This window comes from Crocodylus porosus, unplaced genomic scaffold (assembly GCF_001723895.1).
Source record: "Crocodylus porosus isolate Cpor-Errol unplaced genomic scaffold, CroPor_comp1, whole genome shotgun sequence".
Taxonomy (NCBI): domain Eukaryota; kingdom Metazoa; phylum Chordata; order Crocodylia; family Crocodylidae; genus Crocodylus; species Crocodylus porosus.
In genome coordinates this window covers 14,301,870-14,328,756 of record NW_017728927.1, presented here as the reverse complement: position 1 = coordinate 14,328,756, position 26,887 = coordinate 14,301,870, and the positions used below count along the sequence as shown (strand labels likewise).

At 39.8% G+C, this 26,887-nt stretch overlaps 2 protein-coding genes and 1 long non-coding RNA gene across 10 annotated transcripts in view; 2 read left to right on the top strand and 1 right to left on the bottom strand.

Annotated features, from left to right (window-relative positions):
* Positions 1-10,105, top strand: part of GPR146 (G protein-coupled receptor 146) — a 67,857-nt gene extending 57,752 nt beyond the window's left edge. For 6 of the 7 annotated variants that reach the window (XM_019542068.1, XM_019542066.1, XM_019542069.1 and 3 more), the window contains one exon: positions 8,147-10,105. In XM_019542068.1, the coding sequence (XP_019397613.1) occupies positions 8,191-9,192 (1,002 nt within the window). In that variant the 5' untranslated portion in view covers positions 8,147-8,190 and the 3' untranslated portion in view covers positions 9,193-10,105. Of the gene's footprint in view, positions 1-4,015; positions 4,816-8,146 lie in introns of those variants that run through there. The other variant, XM_019542070.1, reaches the window with a different exon arrangement.
* LOC109314738 (tigger transposable element-derived protein 1-like) overlaps positions 1-26,887 on the bottom strand; it is a 90,482-nt gene that overhangs the window by 5,906 nt on the left and 57,689 nt on the right. The window lies entirely within an intron of this gene.
* The window catches only part of LOC109314745, a 17,310-nt gene continuing 4,727 nt past the window's right edge, over positions 14,305-26,887 (top strand). The window contains exons 1-2 of the long non-coding RNA XR_002102358.1: positions 14,305-14,316; positions 18,744-18,749. This is a non-coding gene — a long non-coding RNA (uncharacterized LOC109314745). The remainder of the gene's footprint in view (positions 14,317-18,743; positions 18,750-26,887) is intronic.

Sequence of the window (26,887 nt, the reverse complement as noted above, 5' to 3'; positions counted from 1 at the left end):
TAGACTAATTGACTGGTGCTCAAATTCTGGCACAGAGAATTGTTTCATCTGGCCACAGGTCCAGAAATCTGGCAGCGGGGAAGTGGCAGCAATTAACAGTATCACCCGCCACCAAATTTCCAAGCCCCTACAGCCAGATGATATGGCCTTCCATATGGTGTATGGGATAGGGCCAGCTTGCAGAGGTGGAGGGGCAGGCCTGATCCAATGTGTACGCCAGGGCCTGATTAGGCATACCTGATTTAGCTTGTGGGACCAGGCTCAATACAGCATGCATGGCTGGAGCAACATGCTAGATTATGCCTTTGTGCCTAGCCCATGCTGGATCGGGCCCACGGACCAATCCTGTACACCTGGTCTGGCTCAGAGACCAACCCCACACCACTCGTCCCACCTGTAGCCCAGAAAGTTTGGGCACTACTAGACTGACTAAATCAGAGATGCGTAAGAAGTGGGGTGCAGAGTCATGACTTGGGTCTCACTGGTTGGGCTCTGTACCAAAACAAACTCTCAGAAAGCTGACAAACAATACATGATGAGCAGAAGCAGGATCGACTAAGGGAAAGGATACAAATGTCACGGTAACAGAAATAAAAGTCAGCATATGTTAACTTGGTACAAAATGTGACGGATTCTTAGTTTTACTAAAAACAATTGAAGATGCGAAGGAGTCAACCACAGCATCTAATGAAGTGAACTTGGGTTCACAAATGCTTGTGTTCTCTACATATAATCATATATAGTTAACCCTGTCTTGTGAGTCAGTAACAGGTCATTTTCAATCAGCATTTTGCTATGACGTCCCAGCAGAGATGGATTTGAAGGACAAGATAGCAAAAATACAAGTTACTCTGTGAATACGTTTCTATGCATAAAGATCAACATGAAAAAAGATTGAAGATTGCCATCTTTAGTGGAATGAGAAGCTAGTCATGTGATAAGATAAAAAGGGTTCAACAGGAAGGAGTTAAAGTATCTTGAAGATAAAGACTAGACGTTTGTTCTGGAAGTGCTGAAAAAGCAGTTATTTGTGGATGGGAGGACATAAAGTAGGAAGGTAGCATGATCAAAGCAACAAGTGCGATTGAAGTAGGATTTAACCAGCAGTATTTTCAGTAGATACCTGTGGGACAAGGGAAGTGTCAGAAAGTTTGCTATAGATTGGATGAGACGTAAGAAGGGCCAGTCTAGTGTTCCCTAATGCATACCCAGAAAAAAATCTTGTTCTAGGAAAACTAGCAAGATTTGGATAAAGCATAGAGGTGAAAGTCAAGGGGATAGCGGTAAAAACTGACACCCAGATCATATTCCTTAGTGACCAGGGAATGGTAGGATTGTCAACTGTGACAGAAAAAAGGGACTAATTGGGAAGGAATATGGGACATTTAGTTTAAGTTATGTTATCTTTAAACTACTGGCAGGGCATTCGTGAGGATGGTAAGGCCTGGTCTGAGAGATATGACTGGAGAGGGGCAGATAAATCAACAGTGGAGAGATATTTGTAGGAGGAAACCCCAAGATAAAACCTAGTGGAACACCACCTGGAAGACTTATACGAGGAAGTAATCAACAAATGTGATAGTGAAGGAATATTCAGAGAGGGAAAAATGAAAACCAAGTGAAAGTCAAGACCTTTGAAGTAGGAATGAATCAATGAAGAAGAAAACGCTGGATATAAACCCCAAGTCTTGGCCAAGAGGAGGTACTGAGAGACTCCAGTAAGAGACATTTTAATGGGGTGCAAAGTGTAGGAGTTGGACAGGAAGTGAGTCAAATACAGAGCTGAAAGTAGGCCCAAGGCAGTAGTCATAAACTGCATGTTTAATTAGGTGCAAAAATTAGGCAAAAATAGAATGGGAAACTGAGTCAAAGGGACTGATGTTTTTTGCTAGGACACAGCTTTGGACTTTGACAAGAATGAACTCGGGAGAGACTGCCCTAAACTTCTGTGAATCTGTGAATCATAGTGGAGTGGGAATTAAGGAAGATGAGAATGCAGTGTAGCCAATATCCCCTTCCATTGATTTGCCAGTGATGTGCACCCCCCCCACACTCATTTCAAGCACTCAGCATTTCACAGGATTGAGCCAAAAAGTAGTGACTCCAAAAACTAGAGACGGTTTTGTTCTATTCTCTGCCCAACTTCCCACACATTAGGTTCAGTGCTATTTTGTAAACCCACCGCTGGTATGTCATTTAGCCTTGGCTTCTCATTCATCAGATTGCAGTGAATTAACCATATTCTATCACTGGATTGACAGCATGAAGTTACAAGCTTTTCATCAGTCAAACTGGTCACTGGTTGCACCACACAGACATAAAATGACAGGGTTGAAAGAGGACTCTTATTTAGCCCGACACCCTGCATCAAGCAGGATTTTCCTCTATTGCTAATGTTAAAAGTATTTTATCTGTGCTCTATCAAATACCTGCATTATAAACAATGGTGACTCACCCTAACTGCCCTACTATTAACAACATTTTTTCATGTCTAATCTGGGTGTCTCGGTTTTAATTTTAAACTACTACTATTTCTATGACGATCCAGTGATTATCCTGCTAATCCCGATGGCACGTGCATAAAAGAAGAAAACATTCAAAAGATTCCTTGTTATTAGGCTTGGAGATTATTGGCACCAAAGGAGCACTGTCATTGCCCTTTCTCTTAATTCTTCATTTGCTAAGTTAGGAGGCTATTCTTCCTGGAGTAAAACTTTCAGTTTGAAAATGTAAGTGATCCATGACTGGTAATTCTGGATACATAAATATCATTATTGCAACCAACCAGGGAATACTTGTTAATATTTACATGCTCCAGTATAGACACATTGATGAATTACTTGGTGAATTATCAAGTTAGGATGAGGGTATAAATGCAGCATTTCTGACAATGATTTTCCAATTATCTCAATCTTTATTTGACTAAAATCTGTATGGTCCAATAAAATCCTATGTACTCTTTAATCACTAAATGAGCCTTATTTGCAATCTCTGTAAAATTAATGGGATTTGTGGGAACGCTATGCAGGACAGGATCTGAACCTCAGTGTGAAAGAGCTCTCGGCCTATTCAGAAACTGCTTTATTGGTTTTATGTGGTTGACAATCCATATTTTTAGCTAATGAGTATTCAGGATCAATACACTCCGAGTTATTTTTTCTACATGATAAATTGAAATTTTAAGTAGAAAATTATTTTCTGAACACAGGGTCTAAGTCTACACAGCTAAAAATTCGGTGTTTTATGAGTTGTGTTTCTAAACCAAATAAAAACATATACCACTGAATACAACAGTGTTTAAAATTGTGTGGATCTGTCCATTTCAGAAAGAATTTATATAGACAAATTATAAAGCTAAACCTGCAATGTATAATGCAGTCTTGTTTCACATCCTGTGCATGTGTACAATTCTCCCTATGTACATGGTGTCCCTAAAAATATAGGAAAATAAGCTGCCTCTTTGGGCTAATTTGAAGTATCCGGCATAAATTAATGTTTGATAAGACCAAGAGAGCAAGGATATCACTTTTAAACAAACCATATGAGGAAAGGGGGTGAAATCCAGGCAAACTAGGTAGACAGTCTCAGTGTTTGTTCAATGAACACCTGTTTTGCTTTTGGTATCAACAGCTGTTTTACTGGTGTTTATTGCTTAAACCCAAATCACAACACTTAACTATAAGTGAAGGGAAGAAAATAAGACAGTATGTTACTTTTGTTTGATGTTATCAGTTTAAATGTACTGTGAACGGCAATGAGGGCTTCATTTTTGCAGTAAATCCTGCTGTTCCACTTTACCTGGAAAAGTATTATAACAACCCACGCAACTTTGATATCAAGAAGAGAATGGCTACAGCATAAATGCAGCTCAAAAACTGCCAAACCACAGTTCAACAAGTATAATGGCTCTCTCATTCTAAAATATAGAAATGCTCAATCTTAAGGAATATATATATGGGTCAGTACTGTACACACCTACAGAACTCCAAATCCTAAGGAGGCAGGAGGGGCTGAATTAAGAGTACTCTGAGAGTATTTGTTTTTCTATTTCTGGATATTTTTAAATTTGAAAGCAAATGAATGCGTAATACCCACCACAACATGCAGTATACATTCATTCTATACCCATACATTTTGTTACAGCCAAACCAGGATTGTGGATTTATTTTTCTTCCTTATTAGCTCATGATACACGCTAGTTCTTTCTCATGTACGCAAGAGGAGTGCTTGGACACTTTGTTCTGCTATCTAGATGGCATGTCCAGAAAAACAGAACCTTAAACTGTATTTCCCAATAGCAGGTTCTGATGTAAAACACCAGTCTGTTCCTGAACAATAGCTGCCAAGCGACTGGAAAGCTTCACTTAGTGAGAATGCAGTGGGTTCTCAAATGGCAAGAAACCCACGAATGTAACTGACTGCGCAGCGAAACAAGCCAGTGCTCCAGGAACCGAGGTATCTTCGTAGTAAATCTGAAGGCGTTAAAATTTAGCTAAATTTAAGCTAACAGTCCACTCCCCTCTGGGCACAACCTCCTCCCCTTTCTTGAAACAGGCTGTAAACAGAGAAAGGGAGGGGCTAGTGCAGCCTGCCAAGCAAAGCAGAAACTCTGTGAGTAATTTACTAGGACAAACAAGTGCAGCGCGCACGCAGCCGGGAATGCTCGTGGCTGCGCGAGCTCTACCAGAATGAGATCACAATGTTTTTACAGAAGAACATGACAGTCCTTTATAGTCGACTTCCTTGCTCTGGAAAGTTATTTATCCAGCGTTTGGGAACCTCACAGTACAAAGGAACATAAAACATGAACTGAAGGTAAGTGTTTACAAAGCTGTGTAACAATGCTGCTGAAATAAAGTCCAGGCCACGAGACGGACAAATTTAGAGGCGGTGCGAAGGGAGGCTGGGTTTGGGGGTTTTGTTTCTGGTTTTTTTTATTAATCAGCACTGAGTAAAATGAGAAACTAGGAGTGAGGTATTTGGCAGGCTTAGTCAAAATAAAATGCATGTGGAAACTACGCAACAAAACAATGAATCTGCAGCAGGAAAAAAGTAGTTTTATTAGCTAAACAGCTGACTTAGTTGTATTACAGCTTCATTTCAGAGATCATGAAGATACAGTCCTTACTCTGGCAAAACTCCCTCTGGTGACGGGAGACCTGCCTCAGTAACAAATGCAGGATGGAGCCTAAACAATGCATCAACGTAGTTTCTCAGGCGAACAAGTAATACGTCAAAAACGGAGGGGGGGGGAGGTTGTTTGTATATCATTAAGAAAATACTGATATACTTTCTTCAGTATTTCAGCATGTATACTGAGATATGCATACTGAAACACTGTCGGTCCAGTGTTTTAGAAACCTTTTAAGCCTTATATTTCGCAAAAAGTACACTTATGACAAATGTTCATACTTTACTTATGATCACAGCTAATGAGAGTTTCGCAAGTTTCACAAGAAAATTACTGGGCATAATAAATTGCCTCCCAGTCCTATGAGAACAGAATGGTGTTTTCTTTAACTGCGTTTCAAGGATATCAGTGTAACGGTGTTAATCTTTAAACCTTTGTAGAAGCAGCTATTCAGCTCTGTAAAAAAAAAACACAAATGGTTTTCAATGGGAGAATATAAAGAGAAGTATTTCTAAGGCTGATGTCATTTAGTTTGTAGTGAAAGTTAGCTGCGTAGAGTTAGGTCTTGAAAAATGGATTTACTTGGTCGCTGCCTTATGTCTTTGCTTATGGTCAACGGGGCTTCGTGTGAGTGCTGGGGGTATATCTAGGTGCATTCACATGCAGTGTCTAGCTGTGTCTTCAGTGTTAGTTGCTCCAACTTGCTGCAGTTCAATTAGTTGACCTGTCATTTCTGTCATCACCAATTAACATGCAGCACAGATTATTTCAACAGTTTATACAGTGCCTGCTTCATGTAAAGGCAAGTAGGCTGCTTTAGATTTTTGAAGACGGTATGAGGGTTTGAGAGGCAATATTTAAATAAGCAAAGACTCTGTATACTTTTGTAACACTATAGCTCAAAAATAAATCATAGGAAAAAATCACTTAGGAAAAAATAACGATGCCCTCAAACAATACTAAAGGAAAATTATGATTAAAACAATCATCACTTTCTACTTCTCTTACAAAGCCCAGTCTATCTGAGGAAAGTCAGTTTTTAAAAGTGGATTATTGCCCGACGCAGCGGATTCTTTGGTTCAACTCCTGCTACAGAACGGTGAGAGGGAGTTTGAGATACAAACACAAACTCAAGGACAGCAGCCGAGGAAGGAGACTGGGCTAAATCCCGTGCCTGGTTACACCAGCGCAACTCTCTTACTATTTCAGTTAAGCTACACCCGTGTAATTGAGTATCAAATGTGGCCCTCGTGTTTACAAAACTCAAATTGTTTAACTGAATCCAAGCTGGTGCACTTAGCCATGTTGTCATTTGAACTGCAAAACCTTTATTACAGATTTAGTTATTTTGTCTCCCTACTATTAGCAAAATGTGTGTACACATTCTCCCACTCACACCTTGAAAAGAAAGAATTAAAACTAAGGCTGAGCATCGGAGTGTTTGCCATATAAAATCAGCTGCTAGAAAGGTCCACACTATGGGGCAGATGGTACCAGAAATCTTGAAGCAACTTCCACATTAATTTCAACATGGAAGTTAGCTTAAAAACTGCTGAGACAATATCACCCAGCAGAAGTAACAGTACTGACATCCCCAATACTTCCATATTTACTTCTTTTTTTGGGGGGGGGAAGGTGGGGGGTGGATTTCCCCTCTTTGTAAAATGGAGAGGTTCCTTTCATATTTATTTTGAAATACATCTGGGTTTCCATAAAAAAGAAAATGCTTCTGTTCGTATGAAACAAAGAGTACCTGGACAAACATTACTGAAATCTGACTTTGGGAGGTGGGAGGGGGGGAATAACAAACGATAATCAATCAAAGTCGGACCATTCCTGTACTAGCTTCTAACTACAAACAATTCTTAGCTTATTCATTAGCAGTGCTGTATCTATTAATTTATTTTATTTGAAGTATTGACTCAAATATTTTCTTGATGCTGAAAGAAATACATATTTTTCATTCATATTCTGCACAAGGTAGAGAGTCTCAAAAAGTGCATTTCAGACAGGTTTTTGAGGTTGCTGCACATGGATTCTTTCTAAGGTCTTCTTTACATTAGGCTTTTAATGGTAAGTTATCATCAACTTTAACTGTGGAAGTAATGTTTCCTCTATAATTAGTTTATAAGAAATGCATTCTTTTTTTAAATGAACATTACTATAATATAGTGTGAGGCATAATATAATACACTGTAAAGTTTGACTGGGCATTTATTTAACTGTAATCATTTAAATGAAAACACGAATGCAAAATAATGTCAGCACCAAACTGTAACTAGCCATGCCAAACAAATTGTGAGAAAAATATTTTAAATAGTTTTAGAAAAGAACTGAAGTAAATTTTCAGAAATGTTTTCCTGCCTAGAGCAGAAATGTGTAAATTGGACCCCAGTCCTGCAAACATTTATCCATATTCACTACATGTGTAGGCCCCCTGAAATCAATGGGTAAACTAAAAGTGCGCTGGACAGAAAATCATTTTGTCTGCCAAGTTCCCCGTAGCCTTGGTCTACCTAACAGCCTGCCCAATGCCCACCCATTTCTGCTTACCCACTGTGGTTGGTCTTAGCCTTCTTAAAGTTCCCTAATAAGGACATACACCACCACACAGAACTCTAGAGTTTATTCTCCAAGTTTCTCTTGCTTTTGGAAGTTCATCCTAAAAAGCTATTGTCTTTCTTCAGTTTAGGATGTGTTATTTACGTGTTAGATGCATTAAGGATGCTGTATTGTAATAATCCAATACATTACATGATAATCCTTTGTATTATAGTGGATACAGTGCATTTAAAGAGATATATCCATGTATTAATGTCTGTTGAGTGTCTGTCTTCTAATGAACTATCCACCACATTTTATTACAATAGCTCTCCTAATATAACTTGAAGCATTAAGCAAGTTTCTCCTAGCAAAACCAAAGGCAGTTTAGTTCTTCACAGATCACCAGTCATGGCTTTCCTTATAATATGATATGTGAACTTGTACTTACTTTCACTATTTCTCTCTCCTCAGAAAAGCTGATAACCAGCAGAGAAAATACAAAAGTTCAGATCACTATGTGGAGCTGTGAAGCTTTGAATAGTACCAAGAACAGCGAGGACCAGCATCTATGTCATGACTCCCACCTTGTTCTCTCCATCCTTTCCTTACTCTACCTCATCATCTGTTTTCCAATAGGCCTTTGTTACAATGCCCTGCTGGTTCTGGTTAATCTCTACAACAAAGCGACTATGACAATGCCAGATGTTTACTTCGTCAATATTGCAATTGCTGGTCTCATCATCAATGCTATGGCACCTATGTACCTTTTGGGACCTGCCAGTACAAAATGGGCTATCTGGACTTTTAACCATGAAGTTTATATCACATTACTTATTTTATTCAATGTTTCATCTTTAGTTATCATGTACTCTACGACGTTGCTCAGCTTGGACTACTACATTGAACGTGCTTTACCGAGAACTTACATGTCGAGTGTGTACAACACAAAACACGTCTGTGGGTTCATCTGGGGAGGAGCTATGCTTACAAGCTTTTCATCTTTACTGTTCTACGTCTGCAATCATGTATCCACAAAAATAATTGAATGTTCCAAGATGCAAAACAAAGAAGCAGCCGACGCCATTATGGTTTTTATCGGATATGTCGTACCGGCTGTTGCTGTACTATATGCACTTGTCCTAATATTGCGAATACGTAAAGAGGCTACTCCACTTGACCAAGACACTGGAAGACTTGATCCTTCAGTTCACAGGCTTTTGATTGCTACAGTCTGTACACAGTTCACATTATGGACACCCTACTACATGACTCTTTTGGTCAGCACGTTTACTAACACGCAAGGAAAAGTTACAGATGATGATTACACCAGAATATTACCTTTCATCACGGTTTTATCAAAATTCTTGGCTTTCTCAAGCAGCTTTGTAATGCCTCTACTCTACCGATACCTTAATAAAAACTTTTCCAACAAACTGCGACGGCTGCTTAAAAAAATACACTGTGGAAATCGAGGATGTTCCCACGAACGCACAGTAGTACAGCAGGTTATAACGTAAGCATGAGAGAGTCTCATGGTGCTCAGTTATGGCACTACTCGGAATACCAGTACAGTACTCAGTATGAGACTGTTCTGCTGTTGATAGTCATAAAGATCATTTATATAGGAGTGCCTAGCAAGGAGGCTTGAAAGGGTCTTCCATTAGAACTGCGTTACAGTTTTAACCTAGAGATATTAAAACTGGTTGCAAAAATCTTCAAAGTCTATCTACCTGTTATAACACCTGTGACTTCCAATATTTTCAATGCACTGAATTAATTATAAAGCATAAACTTTGTCCTCACAGTTTTTATGATCCTGTCTGGAAAAAATCACTAAGCGGTTAACTGAAGCCTTGAATGAAGATGCAGCACTTTGTTATCTTGTACAGGAAGAGAAAATATCTTACTCTGAATATAAAGGAATACAACTGTTTTTAATTTAAAAAGTAGTGCTATCCTAGGTGAAGAAACAGCATATTTTCAATGAAGACGGCCTCTGTTAAAAATCATGCTGTTCAACTGTATGAGGCTGAAAAGTGAAGTATTTGTTATAAATTACATTGGTATTTAACTAATTTGCTTTGTTACTTTACCAATTCCCTTCTAAAAAACCCCCCTAATTTGCAGTTCTAAGGAAGGATATTCTCACACAAACATACCAAATTTTAACATCCTTAACATATCACATTTTTGTAGATGTTACAATTAACAAAAATGCATTTATGTTTTCCTTGCTTTGTTTGCATCATAAAGCATTTCAGTGATTTAGAAATATTTATTAACTGATTTTAGGGGAATCATATTAAAGTGAAGAACACAAAGTTAGAATGAAAGTAAAAACTTACCTGCTTAAAGAATGCCTAAGTGTTATGGTCCGCATATGTTCATGTAACTATTTAAAAAAAAATGTTTCTGCATTTGCAAAGGACATGCTTGTGACAGAAACAAACTGAAGTCTCTTCATTCAGGGGGCCTCATTAAAGGTTTGAACACACTGCAGAAAGTTTTCAGTATCAATTTTTGTTGTAAAATGGGAAAGGATCAAGAGCCCTTTTCAAATACAAGTTACTGTTTTCCTTGACTAGAACAACGTGTCTTGAAGCAATGAGTAGTTTATAATCATTTATAAAAAAGCAGGGCTCAGTTATCCTATTGAAGTCCCAAATTCAAGCATCTGATTTGACAGAAAGGGAAGATGAATCAATATAAAAGGAATTAATTTAGTTCATAGCAGTGTAAAACCTACATTTTAGGTGCAAAACCTACGCTGCTCATAGCAGTGTATAACCTACAAATTTAGCCAGTTAAAATTGTTTTGTTCTACATAATCAATGGCATTTTGGATTTTTATTTTCAGAAGCATCAGTCACGTTACACATACACACAGTTAGGAAACGAACACTTAAAATTATATATTATTGGTGCAAAGAGCAGTGCATACACACACACACACACACACACACACACAATATCTATTGCAGGTTTCCTTGTTTGACACATATGTGTTTGCAATTATATATATAATTCCAACCTGGCAAAAAACCAGGTATGCTGCAGACATGCAAACATTCAGTAGAGCGTCATCAACTCATAGTAACAAGAAGCACTGCAGTGCAAACTTGTTAGGTTTCAGGGCTACGGGGTGGTGTGAAAGAAGAGCACCTGAACCAAAGAGCAGAACTGTGTGTAAATGTGCTTCTCCTGTTACAAGGGCATTACTGACAACAGGGAGGCAGAAAGTTAAAGTGATACTCTGCCACCACCCTATTGGGAGCATGACATCACCTTTATTGGTCTTCTCTCAACACAGTAGCAGAGTTTAGCTGAGACAAATGTTAATTAAATGCAAATTAAAATTCTATGTAGGTATGGATATACAGTTTACCAAAATGTGGTTTAGCAATGTTTTGATCTAGAAGGCATGAGGAGAAAATAGGTTTAACCTTTGTAATTAGTTTTAGTACCATTTCACCATGCTAATATATCCCATTATTTATGAACCAAGAAAAGGGTGGGCTCAGATCCTCTCTCCTCCTCTTCAATATAACTGCTCTTCTCTTTCCATACTCCTATCTTTACTTGTCCTTATTTGTGTCCAATTTATTTAATATATTTGATGCATATATGAAATATATGGAATAAGTTATGGATGCTTTTGCCCAAAGTCTTTTTACACTCAAATGCTTGTATGTCCAATTAGATATCTGTGTAGCCATTTGTCCATGGGAAAGATTGAATACTTAGCTGTCTTATCAGTGTGTGTGAGAGCCCATAAAAACACTGTTTCTTGAACCAACTGATAGCAATCAGCTTTCCCCTAGCATTGTGCTTGATTTATTATATGATAATTCATGCTCTACATATTGCATATGCATGGTTTCTCACTAAATATAATTGTGCGACACTTATTATGGTGGGTTAAGTGGTTTCCTACATCCGTTTTCTGAAACTAATATAGTCTCCTTTTACATTTGGACACAATGAGTATCTGCGTTTCTATATTTTCCAGGACTATGTAGCCTCTCACTGCTGTAGCATCTATGCACTCAAAAAATCTTTCAGTCTCAAACTATTTTTAAATGCATGTAAGAGACTCTCGCCAGTAATTTCTGCATTACTTCACCGGCAGCTTCAGTTTTGAGATGGAAAGCTTCAGCTAACAAGCAGATTCTCCTCCTTTATACAATTTTAGTCACGTTGCCAAGTCTCTTCATGCTCTATTATACTTATCTCCTTAAAGCTAACTTCTGAAATTCAATCCTCTCAGATGATTTCTCTGAAAATATAGACATAGGGAAACAAATGCATCTTTCTTCTTGCAACAACTATTGCATCCTCTCACAGTTCCAGCTTCACTCAATATAAGATGCTCTTCCTCAAGAGTTTATTGAATATTTTCAATCAAGTGCTACTTTTCTCAAAAAGCCCTGACCAGTTTCTTATTAATGCTCTTAACTTTCTTTGCAGCCTTTCAAAAGTAATTAATTTTGATAATTAATTTCTCATAGATTTTGTTTAAAACATGCAACGGGAAGAATGCAAGTAATCTGAAGTAAAGGGGTGGCATGACACAAAGCTCTCTGCAGCGGCACCTGGGAGGCCCCCCACCTTAGTGTTGGAGGAGATAACCTCCCCTCCATCTCCTTCTGCAATAGAAATAACCTCTTGTTTGAAGAGGCAGAATGGTGGTGGCTTAATATCAGACCTAAAGTATATTAGCTTGAGGGAACAGAGGGTAGAAGAGATCCACTGCCCTTTTTCTTTTATCTCAGACAATATTGGTGAGGCTTCCCTGATCATCTAGGTTTGGATTTAACACTTTTACTGAAATGAACGGGGCACCTCAAAGCATTGTCTTTAGGCTCTAAGCTTTAGCTTTTATCCTACGTGACTCCAGAAGTCACAGTGAATGGTGCTTCTTATTTCAACCTGAAATAGTACAGGCACTTTGGAAAAATCCCTATTTTGAGTGAATTTGGAAAAGCAGCAGTGTAGGCTTTTTAATTTCCACCCATGCATACAAGAGTAATAAAATTTGAATGATAGTTGTTTGGCCTGACAGACTCCTCCTCTTCCTACCAAAAGGAAATGCTATTTCCTAAAGGGCAATATTAAAGCCAGCATTTCTGTCCTGTAAAATTTGTTACAGAACTGCGGTCCAGCATTCAGGAAAACTAAATTTCCAACAGGAAGGAAACTGGTCCAAGTAAACTGGCACAGCACCAAAATTTTATGTCTGTCTTAATGATTATGGGACATTGTCCATTTTAACTTGGGTCACTTGTTTCCTTCCAAATTTTTGTCCCCATATAATTGTACCCCCAATTATCCACACAGGCAGTCTCTTCATTGATGAGGAATAAAATACCACATTAATTTCTATCCTCTTCTACTGAGATGAAATTCTCTGCTTCAGACCATTGATCTTTTATCACCTCACTTCAGATTATTGTTTCTTGTCAGTTTTAATGTGCTATGCTATTTGATTTTCATGTTTCATTTTGTTCACCTACTTTTTCTCATCACAGGCCTCACACTTTATCCCTGGTACCAATCACTGCATATTTGCTTCACCACCCTAGCTCCTGTTCTTATGTTTTTTAATGAGATTCAGGTTTACTGCCAAGATTTAATATCACAACTGAATGTTATCCAGTAAAATGGGAGAGACAAAGATCCCACCAGTTTTCCACAACACCCTCTACAAATCTCTATCAACTCTTTTAAAGTCCTATTTTTTTAATGCAACTGAAGTTAAGCATTTTTGCACATATTGTTGGAAACATTTTAAATGTGAGGGTATTAATTAATAGGCTGTGTTCATGCACACGCACACCCCCCCCCAAGCCTTTCTGGATGAAATTGCTGTTTTTCAGAGCAAATCTGATCTCGCAGCTCACCCACAACCACTAATCCACACTATTTCCATACTGCGGAAATGGTGACAAGGACCATAGTATTCATATGCAACATCAGGGGTTAGACTAGACGGCCTCCTGAGGTCCCTTCTACCCCTAATTTTCTATTCATTTTCTGTGACTGAATTAGCAGCGATTTAAAAAGATAAATATTAAAATACCCAAAAATACATTAGAAAATGTACTTCAAATAAAAAATTAAATGCAGAAGAGAATATATTAAGGAACGCGAATCCAAAGCTTTCAAAACAAAGCAAACAAGTTACCAGAAGTGAGGCCTTTCCATGATAATGCCTGAAGGTTTCTGATTCCTTTGTAAATATAAGCTGATCTGTTTTACATTTGAATGAATATAGGTAAAGTACTGTATATATGCAGATAAAAGCAGCCTACTGATGTAAAAAGAACGTGCAAAGAATTTATTAAATTATTTCCTATGGAGAACATACAAGTTTATCACCATTTAAATGTAAACCTCTTTGAACAATTGAAGTGTACTGTATATGTTGATGTGTGTATAAAGTGTACATTACAAAGCACAAGAAAAAGTGCCATTATTAACAGTATTATTTTCTCACAGAATTAAATCTAGTATTTTTGAATTAATCTATGGCTTGTAGCCCTCTTGTTAAAGGGCAAATTATATAAAAATCAATAAACTAACAGAATTGTTCATCTCTGTATCTGCTTATGTTATTGCTACACCTCTTTTCCAGAGTTGTTGTTGATCTAATAAAGTTATGAGTTTCCACACTTTCCACTAGGAAGCAAAATAACTGGCCCCTCAGATTTCTTTCTGTTGAAGACAGAACAATCAACTGCCAAAAAATGTTTTTCTCCATACATAATTTAAAATGAGTACAGACTGGCCACTTCTTGTCTACTCTTCCCTTTTCTGATATTTCTCCATGTATTTCTCCCATATCCTTTTCTTCTCTTTCTACAGTTAAACATACTCCTTTTACCACAAAATGTGGCATTGCTTTATGTTCCCTTGATGTATTTCAAACTTTACTGTGTGCAGTGCCCAGCACATACCGACTAAAATGCAAGTAATTTGAATGTATTTACCTACATTTGTATGGATAATTTTTCTTCACCGGTTGTCACAGTGAGGGGTCTTGGCCTCAGTGTTAATGCATGGACTGAAGGTATTTGATAGCACAGCTTTAAACTTTAGCTCGTTCTGCATAACCATATACCACAGGAGGCTTAAGCCTATGCCAAAATTAATGACAGTTTATTAGATGGAGAGGCAGCGTACCATCTCACTCAGTCAGAGCCACGTCAGAGGGCAAAGTTTTTGTGTCAATAAATGGTGAAGTAACTGCCTTTTCAGTTTCCCCAAGGCCCAATGAAAACTGCCAGCAAACCAAAGACAACACGGGTTATGAAGTTTTATTATCATAGTATTGCTGGTGAAGTCCCAACAGCGCTATAAAGTGCTTAATACCAGCATGGTATACTTCACTGAATCAAAATAACCAAAATCCCTATACTAATATAAACACTTCTATGCCAGTATACCTGCATCAATACAACTACCAGTGCAGTTAAAATAATGTACGTGTAGAAGAATATCTGGCAAAATCCCAAGCTACACGGCTTATACGTCAAACCACTCAAGTATTTCAAATGATTAAACTTTGCAAGTCATGTTCTGACATCATAAAAATCTCATAATTCACGAATGTGAATCAACTGTGAGTGAAAAAAATCCTAGGTCTCAGCATAAAACCCAAGTAAAACTGACATTGTGTAAAGCAGCATAACACAGATCCTTATGTCTCTGCTCATGGGCTGAGGTAACAGTTACCATCATGCAATTCTGTGGTCAAAAAGTAACATACTTCTTGGGCCAGTGACCAAATCACTGACATTTCCTTTCTTGTGTGCTGCAGAACAGAAACATCAGAGACCTCAGCTCTTTGCACAACCTCCACCAGTCCCCTAAATAGCTGAAGTGTAATCATCCTCAGTTCTGGGCCATCCACAGCCAAAGAGAATTCAGCCTTAAGAATTTAACATGCCATCCAAAATGTTCATAGTAGTAGTCCTACTATATGACCAAAACGTCTAATGCCATGGGTCAAGAAGCATGAAAGGGACCATACTCAAAATATTCATTTGTGCAATGTACTAAACCTTCATGTGACTAGCCCGATTCTTATTTTTATGCAGACTGTAGGTTTATAGCAAATGAAACGTGATGGTAGTTTACAGGGATAGAAGGTAGAACTATCAAAATTGTTGATAGTAACTTAGCAACTTAAGTCCTTTTGCCAAAAGAAGACTTAGTTGCTTCATTCTCATTGCAAGTCAATGGGACTTTGGACCCTATATGTGCAAGTCCCTCTTGAAAATTGGACATAGGAGACATAGTCAATTATAATGATAATTTAGGCACTAGGGGCATCTGTACACAAGCGCAGAGACTGCTCTGAGCAGACTCCATTAAATCTGGTCTGCTGGAGTGTGGCAATTGCACCTCATGTAGCAGTGTCCCCATGCTTAAAAACGGCATGCTTTAAAATAGGGAACTAAACCATCCTCGTGGTTAAAAATGGGGAACTAAAGCTTGTCCAAGAATATTTAGTTCAAGTGTCCCCACGACCATTTTTAACCACAGGGGCCCCAATACAGGAGATGCGATGGAGCTTTAATTAGAGTAGCTTTCTCACTTAATTAAAGTGCTGTCCCCATCCTCACCCACGGAGCACATGTGAAAGTGCCCAATGTTCACAATGAGTTTCACTGGGGTGTGGATTTAGGCTCCAAAATAATGTAGACACTTCTGAAAACTTGCCCATAATCTACAAAAATGAGACATACTTCTTCAAGAAGGAACAGAATCTAAATATTTTGCGAGCGGTTTTTATAGTTCTATGCAGCAATTTTAAAGCCACTTTCTACTATTCTAAACAGATCTGGCATTTTTGAACAAACTCATAAGAAGCAGACAGAAGTAACAATGTTTGCCTGATCTGGCCGCAGAAAGTAGCTAATAGCTGTGACCAAACGCAAGTGCACAGCTGCAAACAGCTTCAAAAATGGCTGATTGGGTGAAAATCTGACCCCTCATTGCATGAGGTATCCGATAAAGATGTTACAAAACGTAGCATATCTTTTGTAACTTGTGTCTGGGACCTTCCAGCCTATTGTTGTTTTCAGAATGGAGTGGGGAAGGGAGTGGAGGGAGTTCAGTCTGGGAGTTTTCAGCCCCTCGGAGGGTGGGGCAGATGTACTGCAGCCCCACCAAGGTGGGGGGGGCCTCCAATTCACCCACCCCATCATTCAGCACCAGCTGGGGAGCCCCAAGAACGAGCTCCCTCTACTACCTTTCCCCCCTCCCATTCTGAAAACAGAGAGCACTGGCAGAGGGCCCTGGCCATTGCTGTGGAAACCTCGCTGCAGGCTCCCTGCCCACAGCTGGATTTGCCTCCCCCTGGAACCAGCAGTGAACTTCTGTTTGGTCTGGGGTAACCTTATAAATCAGAATGCTTTGCAAAAATTGTTCAGAGTTACAACTGGGAGTTGCACTTCTGTCTGCACCCAAAGAGTATATTTTAAATACCACTTGCAGATTTTTCATCCTCTGGCCACCAAATAAACCTCCCATTTGCTAGAGCCAATATATACATAAAGATGATTGGTATACACAATATTTGTTAGAGAGGAAAACTTCACCCAGACAAAAAGTTTCAGGGAATCTTTTAATATCAATAACAACAAGCTAGTTTCCAGACAAGCAGTAATCCCGACAAGCAGCGATCACTGGTTTTACAGAATCTGAATTCTGGCTCAGTCTCACTTTTACTGGTGTAAGTTAGATGTGACACCACTCTAGCTGAGTTACACTGCTATAGAACCAGTATATGAAAGATCACAATCCAAGTTTTTATGACTTAAGGTGCCGTTTTCCCATTGCCCAGTAAAAATAAATCTCACTGGAACCAACAGTTTTCTGTGGCAGGATGGCAGGATCACATAAGCTATTTGTATCCTGTATCAGAACTATAAGCCCCCAGAGTGCAGTGAAAATAACTCCAGCTATGTTTGAAATCCTTGAGGGACATTACTGATCTTTAAAACTAGACTGAGTTACATGGAGACATACTATGGCTAGCTACTTTTTAAAAGAGTTATTCGCTGTTTGTTTATTAAGAAAAAGTGGTTAAGTCTGAAGCCAAATTCTGGTTTCACATCAGTGCAAGTCCTGAGTAAGGACACTAACTTTATGGGAACTACTCAGGCTTGACAACAGTGAAAATGAGAGCAGAAATGGACTCCTGAGCTTGAGCCTCAGTTGTACTCTAACCTCATGACTTCCAGCTTAGATAATCACTTTTGCCTCAGTTCATGCAGCCAGAAAGTGGGTACTAATTAATTTTTGTACACTTCTTTAAGTGAAAATTATTGCTACTTTAACTACAAAACCCCATATTCTCCTACGAGTAAATATATTCAAATAACTAATTAGATTGCCATGGAAACAAAAGCGTTAGCAGTTTAAACAACTCCTATACTGTATTTACTAATTTTGTCACTGTCATTAGTCAACAACTATGTCTGCATATTTTGAAGATGCCCTGAAGATGCGCACACAGAGCATCTGTGTGCTCTGTTTTCCTCTGTTGTTTAACTTGCCATTGTCTGTAATTCTCTCATAAAGGCTGAAAATAGAACTAATTCTCTTGCCAGCAGTTGTTGACAGCTATTTTGTCCTTTCATTTCTCCCTCTCCATGTTTTGTATAATCAGTTGCCAGCACGGTCTTGCTCTACTTTTCCCCTTATTTTAAGTACTGACATTTTTAATTCTATCAACAAGAATGTTCAAAGTTTGGCAGATAAAATTTGTCACTTCAGCAGGCACAGTTCCTACATTAATAAATGTCAAAGCCAGCAAAGGAGTCTACATCTACTAGATCCTTATCATACAATTTGCATATTTAAAAAACCTAAAGCATATTTAGACTCATGTTCTATTAAGGGAATTTTGGAATGGAGAACAAAACCTGGGAAAAGGAAAATGATTCTTCTGCCTGGATTTTAAGGCAGCTGGTAGGGTATCATGAAAGAGAGTAAGCAATAACTAACAGTGAGGGGCACTGATACCAATATGGATAGAAAGCTGATAGGAAAAAAAGAGCTTAATGTAAAATCATGGTAAAATGTTCACGTACAGATGCTTGAAATCAGGTTTCCTAATCTATACAGATGCTTCCTAAAACAAAACTAATTTCAGTTTCAGAGGTGCCCAATAGCCACAAATCCCAGTGAAGTCAATGAGAAGCATTGGTGCTCACATCACCACTTTGTAAAGTGGGCCTTTTATTTATTTATTTATACCAATTTAAATAGGACTCTAAAAACCTTATCTTAGGCACCTCTAAATAAATAAATAAATACATAAATAAATAAGCCTGTTTAAATTGATCTTAAAGGTGACAACAATTGGTTTGGTTTCAAAATTAACTAGTCTGTGTTGTGGAGGTTTTTTAAAACAAGTTTTGTATCATTATTTGTTTTAAAAGATCTTTTAAAAAATCATGTTGAAAGTAATTCTGAAATTAGGGCTACGGTATATTGAGGTCTTGATTGAAAACTCTTTAGAAACTCCATCTAGTGGTCAGCAACTGAATATTCTTGCAGTTGATGGTAGACATTAACTTCAACATTTAAATTATATTTTATGAAAATAAATGGTTAGTGTAATCAGTCCCAGATTCTCATTCCATCTGGATACAAACATAGATATTTCTTTACACTGGAGGCCTATTTGTAACAATAACCACACATCAAGGGAATTGCTTACGCTGTACTTGTCTCCATGATGTTCTCAAGCCTTGGTCACAGCCATGTGCCGCACTTTATTTTGTTTCAGTAGCTTCCTTAAGAAGTCTCATCTACAAGTCCAACCTGCAGTGAATTGTGTTGGGCGACAACTTGGCTCCCTTCAACGTGATACTAACAGTAGCAAAGCCAAACTTTATAAGGCCTCTTCTGTACCAGTCACATAGACACTTAGAAAGCCCTAATTTATTATAGATGCCCTGAATAAAATGTTCTGTGGAAAGGAGGGAGGAAGAAATTATGACTGACATAATTCTAAAGTGGACCTCCACCTCCATCTACCTGTTGTGGGACTTGAGTTCTTATATAACATATTCAAATAAGAAAACTCCCGATAGTTAAAAAACATCCTATAAACAAAATTATTAAACAATGAAAGGGAGCCTGCCACGCGAGAAAAATGCATTAAATGAGGTCAGAGAGGAAAGTCATCAATCTAAGGTCAAAGGTTAGGGGTTTAAAATAATAAGCAGAAAGGATGGATAGAACTGGGGGGGGAGGGGATGGGAAATGTTCCACACTTTGGAGTTAATCTAAGCCAAAGAATAATTGCTTGATAATTAAGATGCTACAGTAATGTTGGATCATATGCAGCAGAACTGTCCAACTGGCAGCTTGTTGGCCTCACGCAGAGGTTAAGTTGCAGCCTTTGGGCTCCCACTTAGCTGACACTGCCCCAGCATTTCAGCTGGGTCCTGGGTCTCCTACTCCGTCCTCCGCTCTGTTGCATGCCTCCACCCCAAAGGTGGGCTGGGAAGCACAGCTCATAGTTCCAGGGGGGCACAGCCCATAGCAATAGGCAGTGCAGCAGGGGCGCCTGCACCAGGAAGCTGAAGGTGAGGTGGGACACTGCGCATGGTGCAGTGGGAGAAGGAGGGGTGTGGGGAAGGATGCACAATGTGTAACTGGGGGAGAGGAGTTGTGGCCCTTCCTTTGTGCAGTCCCCAGCCACAGAAGTTGGACAACGAGGCCTTACACTGCTGTGGACAAATGTTTGATTAGAGAAGCTCACGGGGCTCCTTTTATATGCAATAAGGCCTACTTCTGCAAGTGCCCTCAGATAGCATTAATATTATCCAATCTTGTGAAATCCCATCACGAGAGCACAAGTTGCTATTATGAGGATAAGGGTGAACCTTGTTGTAAAACAAACCTTAAACCGGAGGGATTTTATAGTCAGAACTTGAGTAAAATGGCAACAATACATTTAGAAGGCAGGGTAGATTTGCACCTCATGGACTAACCAAAGTAGATTTACTGTATTTATTCACATGCAAGGTGAGGGTTTTTCCCCCAATCAGCATGGGAGAAAATGCCACTTGTCTTACACTCACAGTAATACCAACTCTCATGGAAAAAAAATCACAAGACTCCCAGTTTCCAAGTCAAATTAACTTTGACTTATGATCTCCTGATAGAGATCAAGTCTTGATATTTTTTCTTCTGGTGCATGTAGACAACCCCGAGCTGGTAAGTCTGTGGAGGGGAAGGGATGGGGGACAGACTGAGGCTCACATGGCGAGGAAGGTAGTGGGGCAGGGGCTGGGGTGAATGGGGCCCTGGACTGGGGCAGATCATGTGACAGAGCCATGGTTGGCGCAGATCCAGAGGCACTGGGGGGTTGGGCAGCTCCCTGCACTGCGTGCACCCCTACAATAGCATGGGGCACATGCTTCCTAGATCTGTGCATGGGGCAAAGATGGGCTGCCCACTGTGAGCTGGGGCTTTGCATCCTGCTGCCTTTGCCCCAGGAGCCACACACTGGTTGTGCTGCGCATCCCCTGCCCGCCCAGTGGCATCGCATGGCTCCTGGGGCAAAGGCAGCAGGGCACAGAGCCCTAGCCTGCAGCAGGCAGCCTGCCTCTGCCCTGCACACCAATCTGGGGGGTACATCCCCCCCATGCCTCCCCTGGGGGGTCACATGATCCACCACAGCCCATCTGTCTATGTATGTGTCTGTGCATCTGCCCCTCACTCCCAAGTGACAACCCCCCACCCGCGCTTCTGCCCCTCACTGCTGACCCACAACATCCTGCCAGGGTGTGTGGGGACCCCCCCTTCCCAGGCTGTACCCCCCCCCAGAAACCCACAGCCTCCTCACACACAAACACACACTTCAAAAATAGCATCTCATAATTTACATTACAAATCTCTTGATTTTTAAGAGTTTATCTCATGATTTTTGACAAGGTGGGGTTCAGCAACACTGCATTCACATACAAGGAAACCTCATTAAATTGTTAAAGTTGTGTCAAAAGCAGCACATGCTCAGTCATGGAAACCAACTATGAAGTTGATTAAATGCAGCCAATACTAAACATGACTATAAACCACATGGCCCACAATAGGCAAACATGCTGATTTTTTAATTAAATTTAGTTTCCAGGGCCAAGTAAGTTCTGAATTAAGTTCCAAATTTCAACTGAGCAGAATTCAATTGTTCAAGTCTGTGTGGTACTACCACCCACAAGTATCCTACCTCCCACACTCATCAGTCTGGAGCTTCAGATACTCCCAAATCTATGGCAGGCATCCTACATACAAGCCCCAAGCCGGAAGGTTTTGGAATTCAGATGTCTCCTAGTCTTGCTGGCCCCTAGCCAAAAGAGCAAGCAAGGGGGAAAGACCAAGAGAAACCCCACATTGCCATAAATTGTGTAGCTGAGATGCTTGTGTTTGGAGGCATTTGTAGACTTTCAGAGAGGTCAGCATGCCCACAGTGCAAGGGACAGGCCTTTACCCTCTAACTACACTTGAGTCATTCACGACCCAGAAGATGCTGATTGTTATACCTCCCGTACCAGAAATGCTGATGGGAACCTACCATAAGGATAGGTTAGCACAGCCCATGTGAATAAGATATACAGTAGTGCCCATTGAGCACAGTATCTCTCAGCACTGACTCTTTTCCAAGTCATGGTGAGCCACTACACTGCATACATTTTTAGTTCCTCTTCACTACCACAACTAAGCTGTGCCTTTCTTTCTGATTCCCAAAGATTTCTGTTTCTTCACTAGCCTTAAATGTCTGCAGGCATCACCAAACGGAACCCAAACAGGTCATCGAGAATCCCTTTGTCATCCTGTCTTTCAGCTTGTTGCATGATCAGTGTGGCTCTGCTCTCTGTGAGGCAAAGCTGAACCAGGCTCATCTGCACATAGTTTTTCCTGGACTGGCGACAAGAACACCCAGTTCCAGTCATGAGCGGGGGAACTAAATTAGCACGTGGATCGTTTGTGGGGGGTGTCTGGAGTACACACACATACTGAGCACCGTTGAGCTGTAGGGTCACCGCAGCTTGAAAATGTTGTTGACTTTCTCGTGCCCAGCCCAATCAAGTATATGGTAAATCATGAGTCTTTTGGCTTTGAACTAGTATTATGCATAAGTTGTATGATATATAAGTAGGTAACAAAAGTGCAGCTTACAAATGTGTTTATGGAGGACCAGTGCTAAAACTCACAGCAGTTTCATAAAAGATAAAGTGAATCAATTCTCCATGAACTAATCTATGGCACTATATGCATAGATATATAGGTATGTTTTTGATGTGCAGTGATATTATCAGTCATATATCAGATCAGCATCGACAAAAGGAAAATAAAAATTATTGGCAATCAGCTTTCTCTGGATAGGATAGCCCATAATGTTACCAATAAATGCCACGTGCATGCATGCAGTCACAGAATGCATGTGGCCAGGAATGCAGCCCGGCAGCTTGGAGAGCAGTGTCCAGCTGATAAGTCTGTGGGGGAGATGGGGCATGGGGAGGGCAGATGGAGGCCCACATGGTGAGGGAGGGAGTGGCGCAGAGGCAGGCACTGCCCACCCAACCAGGGTGGTGAATGTGACCCTGCCAGGAACAGGATGGGAACCATGGATAGCTCACCTGGAAGAATGCAGGGAGGAAGGCAGCTCCCTGCTGCTGCGCGCACACCCAGGGGATGGATGAGGGGGCATATACCCCCTGGATTTGTACATGGGGTGGAGGCAGCCTGCCCGCTGTGGACCCAAGGCCAGGAGGCAGGGCCAGGGCTGTGCTCGGGGTGGGTGGCAATGGCACTGGGAGGTGTGGCAACAGGGTGGGCTAAAGCCACCCCAATATTTGCTGTAGCTATCCCTCCCAGCATTGCCCATGGCTCTGCCCCACTCCCGGGGTCACTTCACCAGCCTGACTGGGCAGCGCCTGCCTCTGCCCCACTCCCTCCATCTCTCCCTCACCATGGGGGCCTCTGGATCTGCCAACCATGCCCCTTCCCCCTGACACTCTTACCAGCAGGGAACTGCTCTCCAAGCTGCTGGACTGCATATCAGCTATCGGATTGCTATTGGCCAATATGGCTGGTTAATAATTGGCCATCGGTGTCAGCCAAAATGGTTTTTTTTTTTTTTTTTTTAATCAATGCACCCCTAGCATGTTTATTTCAAGGTCAGTGTATTCAGTCTTGTCCCTCACTTCCATGTGCCCAGGGAGAGCAGAGTCTAACAGTAAGGAGGGTGGGGAAGGGAAAAGTAGTTGGAGGGATAGAGGTCAAGAGGACTACTTCAGCCCCCAAGATTTTCCATACATAGAATCTAATCATTGGGGGTTGTTTTTATTCCAGATCATTTTATAGTCTAGTAAATACTGTATATGTGTGTGTGTGTAGCCTCTCTCTCTCTTTTTCTCTGTCTGTGAGCTTTAGTGGGCTAAAACTCACTTTACCAGGTCACTAGGAATAAAAAAATGCTTTTCAGAGACACAGACGTTTCTTGCATCTTCCTTTGAGGCTTGTCATTGTGGGTGAAAAGATACTAAACTAGACCAATCAAAGGAATCATCTGACTGAACAATGTATTCTGTATTCTTATGGACCTATTTTAAAATCATAACAAACAAATAAACCTATTAGTGACACCACAGATCTTGAGAATTGATAAGCACGTAATGAAAACCCATGGCTTCATGTACACAGTTTATGCACCATTTTGACTAACAAGGATTAGAGAAAGAGTTTAACAGTTTCAATGAATGAAAGCTCCATTGTGTGAAAATCTTAAACTGGTTTAATACTGCATTACATCCATTTAAGTAAATATTTACACTAAATCACTCCAAATCAATATAGGGCACTCAGTCTCTAATAAATGTCCACATAAGAGGTCAGCAGAATTTAACTAAGCCAGTTTCTCAATAGATGTAATTAAATCAGTGAAGAAAAGGTGTATAAACCAGCACTATTAGGCATTTCAACAATATCATGTTCATTTAATACCTGAGGGAGTTGACCAACAAAGTCTTTGGTAAGATATTGGTTCCTAAGTATGCTCAATATGTGGGTCCTCAGAGCAACAATCCTTCTCTGCCTCACCAGCACCATAAGCTCTGGGTGCACAGTCAAACCATACATAACAGCCTCCTTTGGTATTTGCTATCATGGTTTTTTTGCTTTTCTCAGACTGCTATTTAATCCAAAAACAAAGTAAATGAAAAACTCACAACAGGAAACAATTTAACCACTCATTAAATATGAGATAGATAAACATCTCCAAATCCCCTGGTTAGCCTTCAATTATATGATCAATACATAAACGGTAAGTGTGATTTATTTTTCACAACGGTTATTAGGGAACCTAGTGTCCAAATGATTTAAAGGATTGATCTTCCTGCTCATTCTGCTTTTGAACCCCTTGCTTTCAGTAAACAGAGAGATTTCCTGACAACTCTAGATCTGCCTGGGTTTTGTCACTAAAAAAAAAAAAAAAAAAAATCTCTCTGGCATTCCCAGTGCTGGGCAGAGGCCCAGTTCTCTTGCGTAAAGTACTGCCTTTCAAGTAGCTTTTTCCTCCCTTTTCATAAAACTAGTACATAATCTGGGAAAACAAATATTTTTGAACTGCAATAATTGAATCACTGTTGTTTTGATCAAATCTGAAGCAGTTACATTGTAACTGTTTGTAAAAAGCTGAATAGCAATCATGATTAAATTCTGTTTCTGACACTTCTCAAATGATGCTAAAGTGTTCCAGTATAAAATCTCCTTTGGTAAATCATGGGCAAGTAATTCTAGGTTGTGAAGGCAGGAACCAAATAGCACATGACACCTATTACACTATAATAAGGGGCAAAAATACAGACCAATCATACTAGCTTCTGTTGCATGCATAGCTATTACTTGAAATCCCATTTGTTTTTGCATACACCACCAACTTGTAATTTAAATAACTTCTAAAAATATCCACACACAGTGAACAGGCCTTCAGTTTTTGTAAATTCACAAATTCCACATGCTATGTACAATTCATTTATCCAGCAATAAAGATGGGGTGAGTCAAATCTGCAGCAAACTGAAGATGTGAAAAAAGGTAATCTAGGTATACCGAGCTAACTCATAAAAGACAATTAAGCCACAATTCCCACTGCAGGAGCAGGAACACATGAACTATGGTTTCTAAGAGGCCTGGGTAGAATACAGTGCAATGAAAAAGTCCATGTATTTTAACTTCAAAATTCCCTAACAAAGTGAAAGGATACCTTCTTTTTAGACCTAGGAAACCATGTTTCTTCATAGTTCTCAGTTTATTTTCCATTTTCTCTCATTTCTTTCTGTTATAAAGCATATCAAGTGCATGGAATATTATCCACTTTTCTCTTCTTCAGTCATAGGCATAAATTTCTCAACTACATTCAATCTTTTTAAAAATAAATCAAAGTTTTATGACATAGCAGCTTTCAAACCCAACTCTCCAAGACACCCCCCCACACACTGTGAGAATACCATTTTTGTAGAGGTATTGTTATCTTGGACACAAATGTAGTGGAATATATTTTTCAATACAGTCTCTTGTCCAAAATATATTTATTCTTAGGAATTATAACTCACTGAATTGCCAATAGCTGACCTTCAGTTTCGGGAATACCACCAGTTAAATTAGCTATAAGGAAGGTGAACCACGACAAAGCCTGGATCATTTACCAGAATCATACATTCAATATTTACAATAAATGCCACATCCATGCTAACACACTTTCTTCAAATCTGACAAAAGATAAAGCAGAAAACACATGGTCATTTGTGAGAAACAGCTAATGAGAGAATGAAAGAGTAACTCATGAACAGGAATGTCATGAACACAACAGCACTTGTTTGTCATCCTAACCACAGGACACTGGAGAATATGTGGAAAACTCAAAGGATGGTGTATTACATACACAATCATGATTATTACTTATAATTAGATTAAGTTTACATTAAAAGATTAGGAATATAAGGAGTGTTTGGTCCTAATTTATACCTACTTCAGGCATAACTAAGGGAAGAAAAACTACACTTATAAATTCTTGGGTAACTGTCTCTCACCCCGTTCTCATCAAAAAACTGGGGGACTGCGGTGTCGACACCCACACAGTCAAATGGGTCGCCAACTGGCTGGAGGGCCGCACCCAGAGGGTGGTAGTG